The sequence below is a fragment of the Falco cherrug genome, chromosome 20 (assembly GCF_023634085.1).
Source record: "Falco cherrug isolate bFalChe1 chromosome 20, bFalChe1.pri, whole genome shotgun sequence".
Taxonomy (NCBI): domain Eukaryota; kingdom Metazoa; phylum Chordata; class Aves; order Falconiformes; family Falconidae; genus Falco; species Falco cherrug.
Genome location: NC_073716.1, coordinates 5,395,258 through 5,413,489, shown reverse-complemented (window position 1 = coordinate 5,413,489; position 18,232 = coordinate 5,395,258). Strand labels below are relative to the sequence as shown.

General features: G+C 47.7%; 1 protein-coding gene and 1 long non-coding RNA gene across 2 annotated transcripts; both read left to right on the top strand.

Annotated features, from left to right (window-relative positions):
- Positions 1-53: 53 nt before the first annotated feature.
- On the top strand, positions 54-17,176 carry LOC129734359 (uncharacterized). Its single transcript, XR_008729984.1, has 2 exons — positions 54-183; positions 17,078-17,176. It is a non-coding gene; the product is annotated as an uncharacterized LOC129734359 (long non-coding RNA).
- On the top strand, positions 11,659-15,523 carry HOXB4 (homeobox B4). Its single transcript, XM_005440036.3, has 3 exons — positions 11,659-12,772; positions 12,876-13,302; positions 14,059-15,523. The coding sequence occupies exons 1-3, from the start codon at positions 12,746-12,748 to the stop codon at positions 14,373-14,375; spliced, it is 771 nt and encodes a 256-aa protein (XP_005440093.2). The 5' UTR covers positions 11,659-12,745; the 3' UTR covers positions 14,376-15,523.
- Positions 17,177-18,232: the final 1,056 nt, after the last annotated feature.

Sequence of the window (18,232 nt, the reverse complement as noted above, 5' to 3'; positions counted from 1 at the left end):
ACAATGTACAATATATTTCACATTCTCTAGAATGTTAAGTGACACTTTAACTGCTTGGTTTGGCTTGTAAGGGGCAGCAATGGGTGAGCACTTTTCCAGATGAGATAAACGTTGCAATTGCAGGGAACATGTTTTGCGGGTCCAGTTCTCAGCCCAGAGAGCCAGTAGACTGGAGTGCTGAAAGTAAGTTCTTCTGAAATATTATCTGCTTAAACTATTTTAAAGGGTTGATATGGCTGAAGGCTGAGCGGGGAGGAAAGAGGGTCTGTCTCTCTTTCAGAGCTGTATTTCTCACTTTTAGAAGGTCCTAATCCTTATCCTCCCGAGAGCTGGAATTGCATTACATTCCCATCACAGCTTCGAGGCCCGCAAGTAAACTTTGTGCAAGCGGGAGAAATAGAAAATCTGTAAAGATTTGCATCGCAAAGCAAACTCCATCCTGTCTTTGCCGGGGGGACATGTGTAGTTCAGGCAAAGTTTGGGTTTGTCCTTCGCCGTCTAAAAGGCTCTCGCTGGTTTACTGGAGGTGCTTCGGTGTGGTTTGTTTGTACTGCTAGCAAACAGCCACAGATCTGGCCTGTGCCTTTGCATTTCAATTAGCTATATTCTGTCTGTGCTCTTCAGGTTGTTAACACCTTTTCATTTTAATAATTTTCGCCTGCTTGCCAAAGAAATACGTGTGGTTTTTTTTCTTTTCCCCGTTCGGCCTGTGTAGACACCGGTTTTTTTTTCCCCAGGGCTTTTTTTTTTTTCCCTTCCATTTTTTTCCTTCTTTTTTTTTTTTTCTCTTGGGTTTCGTTTTTTCCCCCAATAATAGAAACGAGTGTCTTCATATTTCCGTAGTTCTTTTCTACCATATGGAGACACTGAATGACCGCTGTTATGTCTCCAGCCTGTCTTGAAGTGCTACAGAAAAATAATCAGAGAGGCTGCAGTTTGCATACGGACCCTCCAAATCTGATTGAACCCACCGGTATCTCACAGATTTCCTTCGCTCCTCCAAGGGTGACATCTTTCTGGAAAAGGCAGGCAGCAGCCTTTTTCTTTGGGAAAATAAACAAGTTAGCGGGGAAGGGCAGGAGAGTGGAGCCTGCCATGGCTGGGGCTGCAGCCCCCCGCTCGGGGTGGGGCGGGCAGGTGTCCCCGTCCGGAGGCTCTGGCTCCGCGGCCGCGCAGATAGAGCAAAATAGGGCGAAATAATGCAGATATAACAACATAGAGGGGGGAAAAAACCCAAACTCCAGCGTTGGAAAGGCTGCTTCTTTTTTGAAAGTCAACTCGCCACATCTGCAGGAGAGGTGGGGGGGGACACTTTGTCTACACCTGAACCAACTCACATCCATTCCCTGCCTCCTCCTCGCTCCTTCAATAATAATAATAATAATAATAATTTTAAAAGTTCAAAGCGGAGGTACTGGGGAGGGGGGGAGAGGGGGGCGGAATGGGGGTTTTCTAGAATTTGGAGCAGTCACAAGCTTCTTCTATCCCCCCCCCCCCCCCCCTTTTTTTTTTTTACGGTAAGACAACATTTGGTGGACACATGTCCGTCTCCTTTACACAAAGCAGAATGTCCCCCTTTAGCACACTTTGGAGATTGCTTTTCCTTCCTTGGGCTGTTTTTCCTGTCCTGCTCCATGTATCTCCTAATATCTTTGCTATCATCTGAACTTCTGGCTTCTCGCCGAGCAGTCAGAGGGTGGCCAGTGCAATCCTGGAAAACCTCTGCTCTGCAAACCTGTAAACACAAACGCTAAAGCTGGGAATTCAAGGCACAGGGAGCCTTTCCCATCCAGCAGGCTGGGTTTGTGCTGACCAGCCTCTCCCTAAGCTCTGTGCAAGCTGCACGCCTGCTTTGCAGTTGATAATAAAGATATTTTATGTGATCTTGAAAGGCTTCAGTGGTGTATGGTCTGTAAAGGTGAATTTAGCCGCAGAAACACGACAGGCTGCAGGCGGTTTGTCTACAGGGGGTTAGAAACGCTTGGAAAAGAGGGGATGTGGGGAGAGGTGTGCGATCGTGCTGGGGTCAGTCCAAGTGATGGCCTGCTAATTCTTTGCCCTTCTGATCTGTACTGGTGACTGGAAATAATTTCTCCTCATTCAAACGATAGCGAGCGATTTAGGCAAGAAAAGTGACACCCCTGCGCCTTAATGTATGTTTGAAAATGTAACCGTACGTTCAATGCACGCATCTACCCACAGACACCGTGTTTCCAAAATATGTCCATCCCGCCGTGTATCCAAAGACCTACCCATTCACCCACCTCTTCCCCATCCATCATCTGCATCACTGTCCCATCCCCACCTCCCCACTCAGAGGTATTAATTTTTTATGTAATCCCAGGCAAACTTTCCTTCCAAATCCACTCCGAGCACAGGAGACACAGGAATTTTTTTCTTGAGTACCATAATTTCTAATCGCTTGGTGTACCCAACGTGCTATTTCGGGGAGGGGGAGGGGGGGAGCAGTCCCAGAAAGCCAGACCAAGGGGAATTTGCCATGCAGTTTAGCTCCAGGACTTTGCAGAAAGCAGGAGATGCCTGCATGGGTGACAACAGGTAACAACCCTGTGCCGCTCCCTTGATTTGAGCATCCTTGGCACAGAGATGGCACCGGGCCTGTGCTGCAGCAAAGGACCAGGGGCTGGATTCTGTTGCTGGCATAATAACATCATCCATCCCTCTCCTTTCCATTACTCACATGAAAACCTGTCCTCTCTGTCCACGAGATCTGCTTTCTACCTGCAGCCTGTAGCACGGTTTTTTTGGTCTGGATATTTTTTTATTTTTAAACAAGTTGGATTTGGAAGGGTTTATCTGGGGATTATTTTTTTTTCCCCCTTACATGGTGTTAACCTCCAGCTTCCTGTAAGGCATGAGGAGGTATCATTGTCTACCATTTTACAGCCTGGAAGGGGTCACAGGCTTAACACAGGCTCCCCCCCACCATCCTTTAAAGAAAAGGAAAAAAAATCTCCCTGTTGCTGGTGAAAAGGAAGCATAAGGAGAGTAAACAGGAAAACGGGGCTCTGACCGTGCAGGTAGGCGGGGATTTTTCCTTTGCATTTTTCATCGTTTCTCTCACTTTAATGGCATATCAGACACGGGACAATTAGTTCTTCTGTAGCTGTGGAAGACAGAATAAATATGAAACGCTTTAATATCGGGTCTAAGAATACGGAGAATCTAGGACATGATTAGAAGGAAAATCTTGCTTAAACCTGTAGTTGTGCAGACCTTTATGCCATGACTCTGGGTACGAATGGGGAAACCCTATGATTTAAGGACTCCCCAAACAGAGGTCCGGTCATGGCCTCGTGGGTGGGAGCTGTTTGCCCCAAATGTGCAAAGTCTACCACAGCCCAGGGGAGCGCCCCGTGAGCTCACCTGGCTCACAGCACCTCTCGCTTACTAAAACTGGGTGCCACCATGTCTACTTGTGCCTTTTTTTTGCCCCCAGTCCTTTCTCTTTAGCCTCTCCCCATCCCTGAAGGGTTTCCTATTTCGTTTAGTAAACAGTGTATAAACCTCATGGTACTTTGAAGGGAACCCCCCCACCAAAACCCCAAAGCAGTTATTTCTCACCCAAGAGCCAGCCCAGGCTCGACAGCCTGGAAAAGCCGAGCTGAGCATCTGTATTAATTACAGCTGCCTTCAAGCTGCCTTTTGGGGCATCTCCCCAGGGCCCTGTGCCAGGGTGGGCGCAGGACCCCCATGGCCACGCTGCTGCTGGAGGGCGGAAAAAATAGAAATTTCACCCGTAAAATACTCATTCGGTTTCCAGGTTCGTTTAGCAAGAAGTGGGGGGTGCAAGGGGGGGACGACACCACATTTGTGAGGGGCACAGAGAGGTTTGGGAAGCGCTTCAATGCAAAAGGCAGCTCGATGTTGTGATGCTGTTGTCAGGCCATTTTGGATGTCATGGGTTTATTTATTTATTTTAATTTTTTTAAGCGTTTATGCATTTTAGACCTTCTTTCCTCACCGGGTACGGCGCAACACAAAATAAAATTTCCTTCCACCCAGGTTTTAAAAACTCAACCAAGGAAGCAAGCAGGGCAAACTAAAAACAAAACCAAAACAAAGAAACCCCACCAAAAACAAACTTCGCCAAGGTAACCTAGTTACAGATGCGTATGATGTCTTATTTTATTCAACAAAAAGTGATTAAAATCTGTTAAAGGATTTAATTAAGAGAATTAAATGAAAAGGAAGGGGCACAAATGAGTTGGAAAAAAGCGAAGCTATTCTAAACGATTAAATCGCCATTTTAACAGTATAATGGGGTTTGCATACTGAAAAGAGAAATCAGAGCTCATATCTCATCAATAATTCATAGGCAAGAGGGATCATTCCGAGGTCAGCAGACTTGTACAGCCCCGGCTCCTCTCTCGGAGGAGAGGGTGAGCATCGTATCCCAACACAACACGGACCCCGGGGGCTGCCGGGTCACCTTTTTAAGGAAAACATAAGCTCCAGGGTGGGTTTTTTTGCCTCCTTTCTTTTTTTATTTTCTTGGGTTTTTTGTTTTTTTTTTTTTAATTTACCAAGTCCCACTGCCTGGGTGTGTTGGTGACTGGCAGTATGAGAGGGGGAGGGTTGGAGAAGGACTGGATGTGGTTCATATTGCTCCAGTACAGACATACCAACAATGTGGTAATTATGCTTTTCAGAAGCCAAAGGGATCTCCTTTTTTTTCTCTCTCTTTTTTTTTTTTTCTTCTGGACACAACACTGAAGGTTGGGAGGGTGTGGGTCCTTATCTGCCTTGGCGGGGATGGGCTGGCGGCAGGGACTAGAAAATGCACTGCTCGGGCTGTAATTCTTGCATTTCATTCTATTTAGAGGAAGACTCCGATTATTCACCTATTTCTTTGCAACAGTCCTGTAAATTACTCCAGCCCACCCCCCCACTCCGACCTCCCCAAGCAGGGAAAGCTTTCCAAGGAAACCAGCCCCTTCTCTCCAGCTCCTCTTCCCAAACCCTTTTCCCTCCCCCACAGCTGAATTTCAGGCTGAGAAATTGGCTGTCCCTTTCCCCCAGCCCCAACCCCCCCCTTTTTTTTTTTTTTTTTTTTTTTTTTTAATTACACGTCCGACCTGAAGGGAACGAGCTGACGAGATTATTTAAAATCTTCTGGATAAAGGTCCCTCCTCAATTAGGGAACCCGAAAAGGACTTTGATGGAGTTTGGCTCCTCCTCCGGGGTCTCTTTCCAGTCCTAGAATGGATTTAAGAATGAATTTTTCTTCCAGAGCCTGGCTGTTGGGTGTCTGAGCTGATTTTTCCCCATTCTTTCCTCTGCTGATGTTAAATAAATGATATTTGGAAGGAGGTTGATAACTTAACTCGAGAGGTGTCCACCCGGCACAGTTTTTCCGTGTTCTGTTACCCTAAATAGCTTTGAAAAGAAACTATTTTGACAGCGAGCGTTGAAAGAATAAGACTAGTACGAGGTTTCCCCCCCCCCCCCTTTGATTTATCTCTTTTTAACATGTGTATGTATGTGTATGTATATCTACGCGTGTATATATCCCTCCTTCAAGTCAAAACAAATTACAGCGCTGGGATTTGGTGTAAAGGCGTTTGTTTGGTGGCGGAGTGGGGCTCTGGTCGTGCGGGGGGACTGTGCAAAGGCGGGGGGAGATAAAAAAAACATTTGGGATGGAGCGGGGGGAACAGGCGACCCCGGGCAGGGCACCGGCGCGGCCGCCTCGCCTGTAACGTCCCCGAGCAGCCAGCAGAGCCCGCCTCAGACCAAGTTCACTGCCAGCAGGGCCGGGCCGAGCCGAGCCGGGCCGGGCTGGAGCGGCACCGGCCGCCCGCAGCCTCCCCCAAGGCTCCGGCTCCCCCCGGGCGGTCGCGGGTGCGCCCCGCCGAGTCCCCGGTGCGCCCAGGCCCCCCATGGGCACACCTTCCCCAGCACCCCCCGAAAACAAAATAAAAATCAGAGCAGGCTAATTACCGCAGACAACAACTCACCTAGGTTAAAAGCTCAAACAAAAGATAAATAACCCAACGCAGCTGTGGTGTAAGGGATTATTTTTTCCTCCTGTTCTTTTAAATATAAAAGGGGCAGGGGGAGCAACAGGGAGGGAATAAAAAAATCTGCTAAGACAGCAATGGGTGATCTGGAGATAAACATCTCGTGTTTGCAAAGCTCTGATATTTTTGTTCTCCCCTGGGGAAAAAATCACTAAGAAATGTCCAGGGTTTTTTTCCTCCCCTTTTCTTTTTAAAGTAAAATAAATAAAATAGGGAAATCAGCTCCGCATTAGTTTCTAGAGACGTAGACTGTAACTCTGGTCTTGGGGGGCTTGTTAGTACAGCATTATAGCTCGAGGGGTCAAAAAGTTGAGGGTCAAAAGTTTACGCTGTGCGTGACTCAGTCTTGTGTATAACCCTGATAGACTGATGTCAGTGTGAAAAAAAAAAGGGAGAGAGAGAAAGAAAGCGGGGAGGGGGGCGAGGTGGGAGGAAGAGTCTCTGGTTGTGGGCAGAGATGGGAGAAGATGATAGCGAGGTGGGAGCGACCTTCAGCCGCGAACGGGGGGGGCGGGGGGGGGGGGGCGGGCTGCAGGATTTGGGGTGGGATGTCGGTAGAAAATAAGGTAGATTGATTTGGGTCTCCCGTGAGGAAACGCCAAGCGACTTCTTAGTATTTTTCTAAGATAACCCCTGAAACGCTATTTGGAGTCGAATTAACAGAATATAAGGGGAAATGCATTTATTAAATCCAATTACGTGGAGGTCCCTCTAGGATATTAACGCTAGCAGTTAAAAAATAATTTTCATTCCAGCGTCAATTTTGTTTGGATAGGGTTTAAATTATACCGAGAAAAAAAAAATTCTGACATGGTTGGTGAGAATGCGTTCTAACATCTTTACTTGGAAACACTTCCCAAATCCTTGGAGAGGTGCCTGTCTCCCCCCCGCCCTCCCCACCCGGGCGCCGCAGCCCCAGCGCCAAATATTTTTTAATCGGCATGAGTGCAAATCCTTACCCAAAACCCCTGAAAGAATCACACGAAATAACGTCCCTGATTTACTGCGGGCGTTTCTACCTTAATCGTAGGAAATCTCGAATAATGATATATAGGCAAAATCAATGGGCTGATGGCTTTAAAAATTTCAGTGTATGTATTTAAAGGCGCTTTTAAGTGCCCGTTTCGTCGCTGGGTCCGGTTAAAGTAGCTAATTTTGTTTTGCAGCACGCTTTCCGTCGGAATTTGAATGAAATGTTTTATATTTCTTCCTTGAAATGTGACTCCACTCTGGGCATTGCAACAGTTTAATGAACTGATATAATAAATATTTCCCTTGGCATTTCAAAGTTATTTCTACACTGCCAGACTTTGAACCCTCCAAACTCTAAATATTATTTGCACTGGGACTGGGGAAGATCTTTTCAATCGCTCCTTAAGCAAACAGTCGTAGCAAGGCAAACTCTTCTGAAAAAAAAAAAAAAGGGGGGGGGGGGGGGGGAAAGCCCTGCAAATTTGCTCCCCCCGCCTCCCCTTCGGCTTTCAAATATTTTCAGTGACTAAATACTTATAACAAGGGTCATTTTTCTTGGAAGAGAAAGAGAGAATATTAGAGCCCTGGGAAAGGCATTCTGGAAAATCCATTTGCTTTCCCGATGCGGATATATTCATGGAGTAGGTGAAATTCAAGAGAACGTAAAGCGTTTTGTTTCGTGTGATAAGGCTCGGGTTTAATTAATTGCCATGAATTTGCTTGGTATTTATAAAATATCACTATATAAGGGCTACCGTTTAGTTGTAACTTGGGTGATCCATCTCTTCGCCCTTGTAATTACTGTACTTATCTCTCTAGAACAGTCATTTCTACTCCAGGTTTATAGAACAGGTAATGGATAATAAAGGCCATTTGTTTTCGGGATATTAAAACAAGCAGGTATAATTTCACGGCAATAAAAAAAAGAAACCACCTCCCAACTTTCCTTATAATATTCACTCCTACATCATAACGTTTAACTTTCAATTTAGGGACGCGAGGCTGCGCGTGCATTTGAAGTGAGTTCATTTGGAGAGATGTAAGGAGGGAGGGAGGGAGGGAGGGGGCAGAGAAGGAGGAAATTAAAGGTATCATTTTCAAGGGTATTTCTAATTTATCTCCCTTGCTCGGGACGGACTCGGCTTGGCCCCGGGGTGAGGGTCTCCTGAGTCCCGGCCAGGCGCTGCAAACACGATTCATGGGGGGGTTCCTTCTATTCTGGGGTGTTTTTTTCCCCCTACCGGACAATGAAATGAGCTTTTAAATCCCGATCTACTTTCTAAATGACCTCTTTATCGGGGGGAGAAACGCGGTGTTGGAGCTGGCGGTGTAAACGCGGAGATAACGGCTGGATCTCCGCAGCCCCCGGCAGGGATGCTCCGCTCCCCGCCCCCCGCGCCGGCGCCCCTCGCTTGCTGCTTCACCAGCTTGAGGTGAAAATATGATTTATTTTTTTCATTAGAAATGAAAAGGATACACAAGGCTGGCTGGGAAACCACGCAAGGTTTAAATCTTCGTTTCCCTGTTGCAAAACAGGTGTGGGCTGATTTCCACCTAACCCCGCCGCCACCCTTCGCGCATTTACACAGCTCACGGCGCCGGCTCCTCCTTACCAAAAGTTCTGCCCTAAAGAAGCACCTCAGACCTCTAGCGCTCCCCGTTTTCCAGGGGTGATTTGGGGGGTGTTGGTGTCCCAGTTTAATACACACCCCCAAAAGGTTTGCGCTTCCGAAAGGAGGGGGGGAGGAAATTAAATTAAGACATCCCCATCCTCATTGCTGTCAGATTGGAGAATGTGATCTCCGGGGGAATATAACCGGGGGTCAAAAAATAAATAATAACAAAAAAATCAAACAAAACAAAACGCCTTGAAAATGAAGCGCGGAGCGGCGCGGAGGGAGCGCGGCGCGGGGTGAACCGCGGGTCAGCGCGGCTCTCGGCGGCCGCCGCGCTGCGGACACGCCTCGCTGTTTAACAAAGACTGACAAACTATGAGATTAATACCAAAACTTGCGGGTTTCCCACCCCAAAATGCTCAGAGGGCCTCCTGGCGCTGCCAGGAGCAGTTCCGCTCGCCTTTAAGGACAATAGTGGTTTATACTGGGGGAGTGGGGGGAGGGGGCACCACCAAACCCCACCAAAAAAAAAAAAAAAAAAAAAAGGAAGAAGAAGAAGGAGAGAGAGAAATTAGTGTTCTTATCGAGAAATAATCTCAATGAAAAAGCAACACGGGGAGAGAGAGAGGAGAACAGCCAGGCTGGGTTGGGGAGGGGGGTGGCGGGGGGGGGTAGGGGGTGATAAGGGGGTTTCTATAGGATTCCGCCTGCAAAACCTTACCAAGTTTTGAGGGAGCATCCTAAACCCCTCGGGGATTACTCCAGGAAAGGACCCACGTTTTGCCAAGGTAGGTACCGCTGCCGGCGTTACACCTGGGCTGGGGAGGACACCCCGCCTAGTGCCCCCCCTTTTTGGGGTGACCAGAGAGGAGCTCAGCAGCAGGAGCCGGTTCAGAGCCCCCCTGCACTGGCAGGTGCCTTTGAGAGGTTTTTGGAGAGGGTTGGGGGCTCCCCCGGCTGCCCCATGGAGGGGGTGGGGGACAAGCCGGGGGTCTGGGGAGATCCCCTGCCCTCCCCGACTGAGGTGGCTTTGAAATGGAAAAGAGCTCGAGTGGAATTTGCTGGGGGAAACTTCCGCGGCGTGGGGCGGTTTCCCAGCGAAAGGTGTGCGGGGAGGGGGGGGGCAGCAAGGGGCTGCCTTCAATTTGGGACCAGAGGCGGCGAAGGGGGGATCTCCTGGAGGTGTGGTGGGGGGAACATTGCTGGTAAACGCTAGGGGTGCTGGTTTGCTGGCCCCAAACCCCCTGTGTCACTGGGAAGGAAAATTAAACCCGGGGTTTCTTGATTTTTTTTTTTAAGGATGTGGGAGGGGGTTAAAAATACAGAATAGGCCTAGTTATTTCTGTTCAGGGTCCTCTCCTCTGTTAGGAGATCACTACGATACCGGCTGCGAAGAAATACAATAAAATAAATCAGAGAGAGGATTGGAAAGGAGGAATAAAATTTAAGAGAGGAGGGAAAAAAAAAAAAAGGAGCTCTAATGGGATTGGTTCTGTAGAATTATTTTATGGCATCCATCTACACGTTGTACAAGCAGATTTGATTTGGCTTCTTACTTTTATGGCAGGTTTTAGAGGGGAAGGTAAATTTTAGCGTTGCCGCCTGCTCCCCAGCAAAGCGGAGGTGCCGGTTCCTGGAGGTGGGAGATGCAGGAGGCGCCTTAGCTTTGCTTTGCGGCTTTTGCTGGAAAACTGGGGTTTGCTCAGGCGTGTGCAATGGTCCGGGGGCTGTCCTAGGTGCATTTGGGCTTATTTCTGAAAATATGTCTTCGTTTTTCTGTTTATCTGGGAGTTACACGTTTTCTCAGGAAAACCGACTATTCACCTTAAAATACCTGAAAACTCTCGGGCCATTGTGTGTCCGGGAAAACTGGGACGTTCAGTCTTGGCCACGACTGGTTTGTGTTAGGAAAATTGCAGGAGTTTGTGCAATATATTTAAAATATTTGTCAGGAATTTTCATGTAGGGAAAATGCAGTTTTCTTTGATAGCCTCTCCACCGTGGCATTTAAATGCAATTAATTCGGGAGATACTTGACCAAAAAAATGTTCTGCCTTTTGAAATACAAAAAAAAAGGGGGGGGGGGGGGGGGGGGCGGAAGAAAAAAGGAGTGGGGGAGGATGCTGCTATACTTTTAATCTCTTGGGCAACTGTAATTTTAAACGAAATCTCAACATGATGCTACCCTCATTAGTTCCGAATGAAGGTTCATTACCTAGACAGTATGAATATTTTATTGCTTTATATCCCTTTTTCGGAAATGAAACGCCTTTGATCTTTTTCTCGGGTTGTAAAAAGAATTGCCTGTCATTAAAAAAAAAAACCTGTCGTCCCATCTGCCTTTACATTCTGTATTTCTTTTCATCTGTTTCTTTCTTTCTTTCTTTCTTTCTTTCTTTTTTTATTTTATAATTTATCCGCACACGCACGTATAAACCCAAACCTTGGTTGACCTCCAAGAACGAAAAATTGATGAAATCTTTGCGCTGCGTATCAGAAAATAATTTCGGGGGTTTCAGGCTGGAGGGGGACGGAGCTATGGCATTTTGCTCTTAGCTGACGATTATTTGGATTCGAGACTCGTTGTGCGCCTATACTTATATATTCACTCTAAGGGCTGATTATTTTTAGCACAGCTGAAAACTAATGTATAGGGTATGGAGGAGAGGGTAGAAAAGTGCAAGTGTTTCTATCCTAGTACCAGCTATTCTATTCGGAAACTGAGTTGGTGTTTTCATTAATCGTCTTTCCTCTGAAGAGTGGATATTTTAACCTTCTTTACCTATGGATTAATTCTTAATCTCTCGAGTCACAAAACTTTACCCCCCTGCCCCAGAAGAGAATTATGGCGGTAGGCGAAGATCTCTGACCGAGGAGGATGCATCTGTCTTCTATATGTACCCTGTAGATCCGAATTTGTGTAAAGGAAGTTGGGTCACAAATTCGTATCTAGGGGAATATGTAGTTGACACAAACACTACAGGTCACAAACCCAGAAGGCATTACCCCCCTTCCCCACCCCACCCCCACCCCCCAAAAAAAAAAAAAAAAAAAAAAAAAAAGCCACCCACATCTCCAGAACCCGAAATAAAAGGGTGAAAACAAGGGCTTAACCAGAAACCCGGTTTATAGCTGAAAAGAAATACTTTGGATTTGACCTTAGCTCAACTCCAGCGCTCCTGCGATAAACTTTATCATCACTTGGAGATAAAATCTGAGCTGCAAAGGAGGGGAGTGGGGGACAGGGGCGTTATTACTGCGATTTGAGAGCCAGGATCCCACTGTTGCATTAGTTTGTGTAATCTCAGCACTGACACCGAAAAAACCACCCTTGCTTTCTGTCCTGCCGCCGGTGGGGAGCTTATTGCGCGTTTCGGGTCTAAGGACGAATTTGAGGGGCTGGGGGCGGCTTTTGCGAGGCAGCTGCATCGCGCTGGCTTTTAAAGCGTCTTTATTACGAGAAGGGCGAGGCGAAGCTGCGTTAGGACTTGGGCTAATTCGCTTTTGTAATTGTTCATCAAGTCCTTGATTTCTTGCTTGGAGGACGGGCTCCTTTTTCCATCGGTGCGTGGGAAAACAGTCAATCTCAGAGCCCGGCTAAATGTGATTTAGGAGACCGGGTACCCCGAATTAGCTGATGAATTTCTTATCGATCCCAAACAAGCCTTATTCATCTCTGCCAGGCTCGGGGCGCAATGTCCCTTCCCGCATCACCTTAGCAGGGAATGAGATGCGACCACCACCCGAAGGGACCGCCATGGATCATGCGCCGGGGCAGCCGCTCCCAGCCGCAGCCGCGCACCCCCCGAAAAAGCATTTTTACCCTCTATTTTAATTTTTTCGGGGGGTGGGGTAGGGGGTGCATTTTTATTTTTCCCACCTCCTCTGCGCCGTTGCCCCCCGCCCCGAGGCAGGACACACCCCCGAGGGGTGTGAGCCGGGGGGGCCGGTTCCCGCCCGCGGGCGCTGCGCAGCCCGGGCCGGGGGCCGGGGGCCGGGGGGAGCGGGCGCCCCCGGCCGCCTCCCCGGGGACGCGGGGCCCGGAGCGCTCGCGCTGGGCTCGGTTCCTTATCCGGGGACCGCGGGGCACGCGCCATTGGCCCGCGCTGTCACATGGACTCCAACTTTGTTCACTTGACAGTAAGTAGGAGGGTTTCACGAAACAGGAAAACGAGTAAAGGGGGGGACAGGAATAAATTTTAGGAGATATATATATTTTTTTTTCCGTGTGTGCAATTCTAAGAAATTAATGGCCATGAGCTCGTTTTTGATCAACTCCAACTATGTGGACCCCAAGTTCCCACCCTGTGAAGAGTATTCCCACAGCGATTACCTTCCCAATCACTCGCCGGGATATTACGGCAGCCAGAGGCGAGAGGGCACTTTCCAACATGAAGCGATGTACCAGCCGCGGTCAGCCTGCAAGGAGCAGCTCTACCCGTCCTGCCAGAGCTCCGGCCACCCAGCAGCGGTGTTATCCCCCCGGGGTCATGTCCATCCTCCGGCCGGACTGCAGAGCCACCTCTCTGAGCCAAACCATCCCTGCGAGCCGGTCACCCCCAGCCCACCACCCTCCTGCAGCCAAAACTCTCTGAACCAAAGCCCTTCCAATTCCTCTTGCAAAGAGCCGGTAGTTTACCCCTGGATGAAAAAAGTCCATGTAAGCACGGGTAAGTGAACTAAAGTGGCTTTGCTTTATAGTAAGTAGCACCTCAAAGTCTTGTAGAAATCTTATTGCACCAGTTGTAAAATAACCATTCGTGGAGATTTACGATCGCCTGTTTGCAGAGCGGTATAATTACATCCTCCATAAATTTTTATTGCTCTGCTTGGCCATGTGCCTTTGAAGTCTCTGTTACCATCCTCCTCCAATTTCTTGCAGGCTACTTTTTTTATGGCTGTTGAATCTTCATAAGTTAAGTTTTATGTTTTCGTAATTTGTATTTAAGTGGCGGGTTGAGTAAACTTTTACTATTCCCCCCCCCCCTTTTTTTTTAGCGTGATATTTAATAAAAAGGAGTGTCTGTGTTTGCCTGTTTGCATGTGTGTAGGGGGAACTTTAAAGATTTGGGGATAATAGAGCGATGCTCAGTAGAGGTGTGTATATATATGTGTATATGCACACACAGAGGGCATGGAAAACGCGTCTAGGGGACCTTATAAAAACGTTTAGACAGGAATACACGTCAAGCAATGAGGATGGAGGTGGAGATTTGGAGATAGTTTCTGGGTATATTTTTAGAAGGTTGGCGGTGTATTTTTTTGAGTATATCCCCCCACCAAAAGAATGTGTGATGCTTTTTTTGGGGAAAGGACCCATTAAAGGAACAGCTCGGTAATTCTTCTTCTGCTCTTTTTTTTTTTTCCCCTCCATTCCCCCCCCCCCCCCTTTTTTTTCTTCTTTTTCCTCCTTTGTGTTTGTTCAGTAAACCCCAATTACTCAGGAGGGGAACCGAAACGCTCCCGCACAGCCTACACCAGGCAGCAAGTCCTGGAGCTGGAGAAGGAATTTCACTATAACCGCTATCTCACCCGGCGGCGCAGGGTCGAGATCGCCCACTCCCTCTGCCTCTCCGAGCGCCAGATCAAAATCTGGTTCCAGAACAGGAGGATGAAATGGAAAAAAGATCACAAGTTACCAAATACCAAGATCAGGTCTAATTCTTCCAGCTCCTCTGCCAGCCTGCAGATCCCACAAGGAGGATCTCAAAACCGATCCCATGGACCAGCCACCAGCCTATAACTATTCCTTGGATGGATGAAGTGTGCGTGTTTGTGGGTGTGAGTTTGTGTGTGTGTAGGGAACACATGATAATTTTTTTTTTTAAATGCTCCGAGAAGCGAGGGAAGGAGGGGTGCTCTTTATTTATAGGGGGAACAGAGGGAGACTCAGCTGCAACAAAGCAGAGCTGTGCTGTTGTGCCTCTCTTCCATTAAAAGAAGGCTGTAGATAGTAGTTTTCAGATTTGGCTAAGATGGATCCTTGTTTCATCTTTAATCACGCCAAGCTCTGCCCCATTTGTCATGTTTACTCTCCCGTACAAAGGATGGACCTTATGTCTGCTATTACCTCGACAACCAGCGCTCACTTTAATAAATGAGGCTCAGTTTCTTCAAGACGAACTGGATTTTCTCCCCACCACCCCCACCACCCCCTTTTTCTCTTCTTCCTCTTTTTCTTTTCTCGCCTGCCAGCCACAAATGGAAAGTTTCTATCCCCCCATCCCAAAGATGCGGCGGTTCTAGCACAGCCCGGTGATGGAGAGGAAAAAAAACAAAACAAAAACCACCAAGAAACACAACCAAAATCCCCGCCGGACACAGACCGTGGGGAGCGGGGGGGCTCTCGGACACTGCGTTGGTCGTGCGTGGGAGTGGGAGGTGGGGGCCACCCTGGGGGGGGGGGGGAAGGAAAATTAGGTCAAGTGGGTGGTGGACAAAGAAAGCAAGAGGATGGAGAGGGATGTAGGACACCCCCCCTTGCCTTTTTTTTCTTTTTTTTTTTTTTTTTTTTGAGTCCAGCAGGTTAATTGTGAGTCTGGGAAAGGGGGTGTGGGAGGGGAGAGGGGAAAGCAAGGGGTTTAGGTTAGAAACTGTGGCACCTGGATTCACCCCCCCGGCCTAGGGTGAGGGGCAGGGGACGGGGGGAGCTCCTCTCCCGCTGTCTAGCCCAGATTTGTACTGGAAATACGACTTAAGGACGGCGGGGTGAGGGCTCGTCCCTGTCGGGGTGCGCAGGGGTTTGGCGAGGCCCGCTCCGACACCCCGCCCGGCCGCCGCCCCCTCCCTTTGTCCTCCGTGATGTCCAGGATTACCTGTAAATAGCAGAGAAAAGGAACAACAGCAACAAAAAAACGCAATTGAAAATAAAAATTTTCATTGTGAATCTGACCCTGTGTGGTTTTTGGTTGGGTTTTTTTTTGGGGGGGAGGGGAGGGGTTGTCTTTTTGTTCGGGTGAGAAATAATATCTATTTTAAAGAAATTAATTAAACAGCACGTTTCTTTTTTACAGGGATTTCTGTTGTCAATGGCACAGCCTCAACTCCCTAATGAAAACAAAAGATGTTTGACTAGGGTATATCAGCCTTAAGTACTGCTAAGCCTTACATATTATGATTTATTTGTTCTAAGCATATATTAATATGCTCTTCCCAAACTGGTCTCAGACAAAACAGAGGTAGTCATTAGCGCTTTGCTTTGCTGTAAGGAATGGATGTAGCGTTCTATTTCTCTAGAGAGACTTCTCGATTAAAAAAAAAAAAAAATCTCCTTCTCCAAGGTAGTTAATGCATTAATGAGTCTAATTTTTGCACAGATGTTTCTCGGTGTTTGCAGGTTTTCTGTGTATTTTTATATTACAAAGGAGCTGGCTCCTGCGATAGCTCATAGCCTGACAAGCAAATAGATAATCAAGAAGACAAATGGCTTCTTTTGTGAGCCGCAGCTCTTGTATTAATTTTCATTTTCTTTCTCATAGAAAGTATCGAAAATACTGTTCAGGACGAAATAACATTCCAGTTCTAAGTTGCAAATAAAAATTATAATAATAAAAAAAACCCCACTATTGTGAGCAGTGGGGTCCGCAGGGGGAGGAAGCCTCCCCAGCAGCTGAAGAAAATAATCACTTTCTTATACTTGCTTCTAAAAAGAAAAAAAAAAGAAAAAAAAGGCTTTTGCTTATTTTTTCAATGTTCACGGAATTCTCCGAGACCCCCCATCAGGACCGAAATATTCCCCCACATTATTCAGAAACAACGGCAGGGCTTGAAATATTTAAAGCCAGGGTGTGTTTATGTGTTATTCCTTCAGTTGTCGTAGGTCACCGCAAATAAAGTGTCCCCAACTCAAACAAAGGGCCGTTAGATTTTTCTTTCTATTGACATTTTAATACTTTAAAATAATATTAATATAGTCACATGGTACAGATCTGCTACAAGCTCTGGTGTAGACGAAATGGATTTATGGATGTATGTTTGGATAACTAGCGCATTTTTAGAGGTAGCAACTGCAAACCTTCAAAGTTTCCTTTTTTTTTTTTTTTCCCCCGGGGAGGGTGGCAAGGGCTGTATTTTATTGTAATGCCTGAGGCTGGGGTGTTCTGTTGTTGTTGTTGCATTTTATTTTACTGTTTCTCTCTTTGATCTGCTGGAGTTGTAAAGAGGGTGTTATTTTCAAGATAGTGCTTCTAAGAATGGCAAAAAATAGTTCTTTAAAAAAAAAAAAAAAAGGCATATGCTTCCAGGAATGTGGGGTCTATAGAAGCAAATCAAAGCTGGAAAGTATGAATAGAATAGAAGGGGGAGAAAAGAAGATCTCTATAGGACCTAAAAGTTCACAGCCATTATAAGCAGACAGAAGCCAAGAAAAATGCGAGAATTATACAGAAAATCATTAATCACTTCTTTTCTTTAAATACTTATCCTTTTCCCATTGTTATTCAACAGCATATCTCCGCAGACCGTCTGTTGGGAAAAAAGCACCCGGAGCCCTACAAGAATCTTCAGGGGAAATAATAATATTAATAATAAAATCTGGATCGTAAAGGTGAAAGCTTTATTTTTGGGGGAGAAAAACAAAACCAAACACATTCCCCCCCAAAGCTACCCCCTCCCCCAGACCTCTCACTTTGGAAGAAACCACCCAAACCATGAGGGCCGTCTCTGGGGCGTTGGAAAAAGGATGTGGGAGCGAACCAGGTAACGGAGCTGCTCTCTTGGCATGCATTTCTGATCGGTTTATTGCCTCCTTTCACGAGGAAGCTGGGGGAAAGCAAAAGAAAAAAGGAGCTAAAAAAAAAAGGGCAGAAAGAAAAACAACACGTGAATTCTTGTGCGGGGTTTTCCTTCTGTTTTCTCGTTTTATTTTGACCGATGTGAGCGAGGGAAGCGGGCAGGGAAAATTTGCAGCGGGTTACTTGTGAGGGGGGGTCCCTCGATCTGGGGCTGTGCGGGTCTGGGGCTCGGTCCTGCGAAGCTTTGCTACGGGACCTCTGGCGGGCCGGCGCGGGGACCCCCGACGGGGAGGTGCGGGGGTACCCTCCTTCCTTCCTCCTTCCCCTTTTTTTTATATATTCTTTTTTTCTTTGTTTTTTAATTTGTTTTTGCGAGCAAGATGCCCCCGCCCGCCACGGGCCGGTTTGGGGAGGGCTTGGCAGGGTCCCAAAAGGGGACAGAGCGCCGGGGTGCGGATGACCCGGGATGAGGATGTCCCGGGGTGCGGGTCACCCGGGATAAGGAAGTCCCGGGGTTTGCGGGTGTCCAAGGGGGTGTATTTGCCCCCGGACTGTCGGTGTCCTGGGAGTGCGGGTGCTCCCGGGGGCCGCTGCCCCGTCCCGGGAGCGGTGGGGGAGCACCGAGGCGAGGAAAAGGGGTGAAAATTGGGGAGACAAAACCCAGCGCTGGCAAGCCCCGATCGGGGGATAGGGTTCACGCAGAGGACACGTTTTCTAGGCGATTAGCTGTGTATTATCGCCGGGGACTGACCTCGCAAACCCCTTGACCTCTCCGAGGCTGGACATTGTGCTCAGCCCGCAGTTCAGCAAAACTTTGCGTCTGCGGGGTCCCGTCGGCCCCGGTCCGCACCGCGGTTTTGGGCCGTGG

What these genes read in the sequence shown, in the direction of transcription:
- HOXB4 (XM_005440036.3), top strand. Translation starts at nt 12,746, where the DNA reads ATGGACTCCAACTTTGTTCACTTGACA. An exon ending in CCAACTTTGTTCACTTGACA is followed by an intron (nt 12,773 to 12,875) that starts GTAAGTAGGAGG and finishes TGCAATTCTAAG; the next exon opens with AAATTAATGGCCATGAGCTC. An exon ending in AAAAGTCCATGTAAGCACGG is followed by an intron (nt 13,303 to 14,058) that starts GTAAGTGAACTA and finishes GTGTTTGTTCAG; the next exon opens with TAAACCCCAATTACTCAGGA.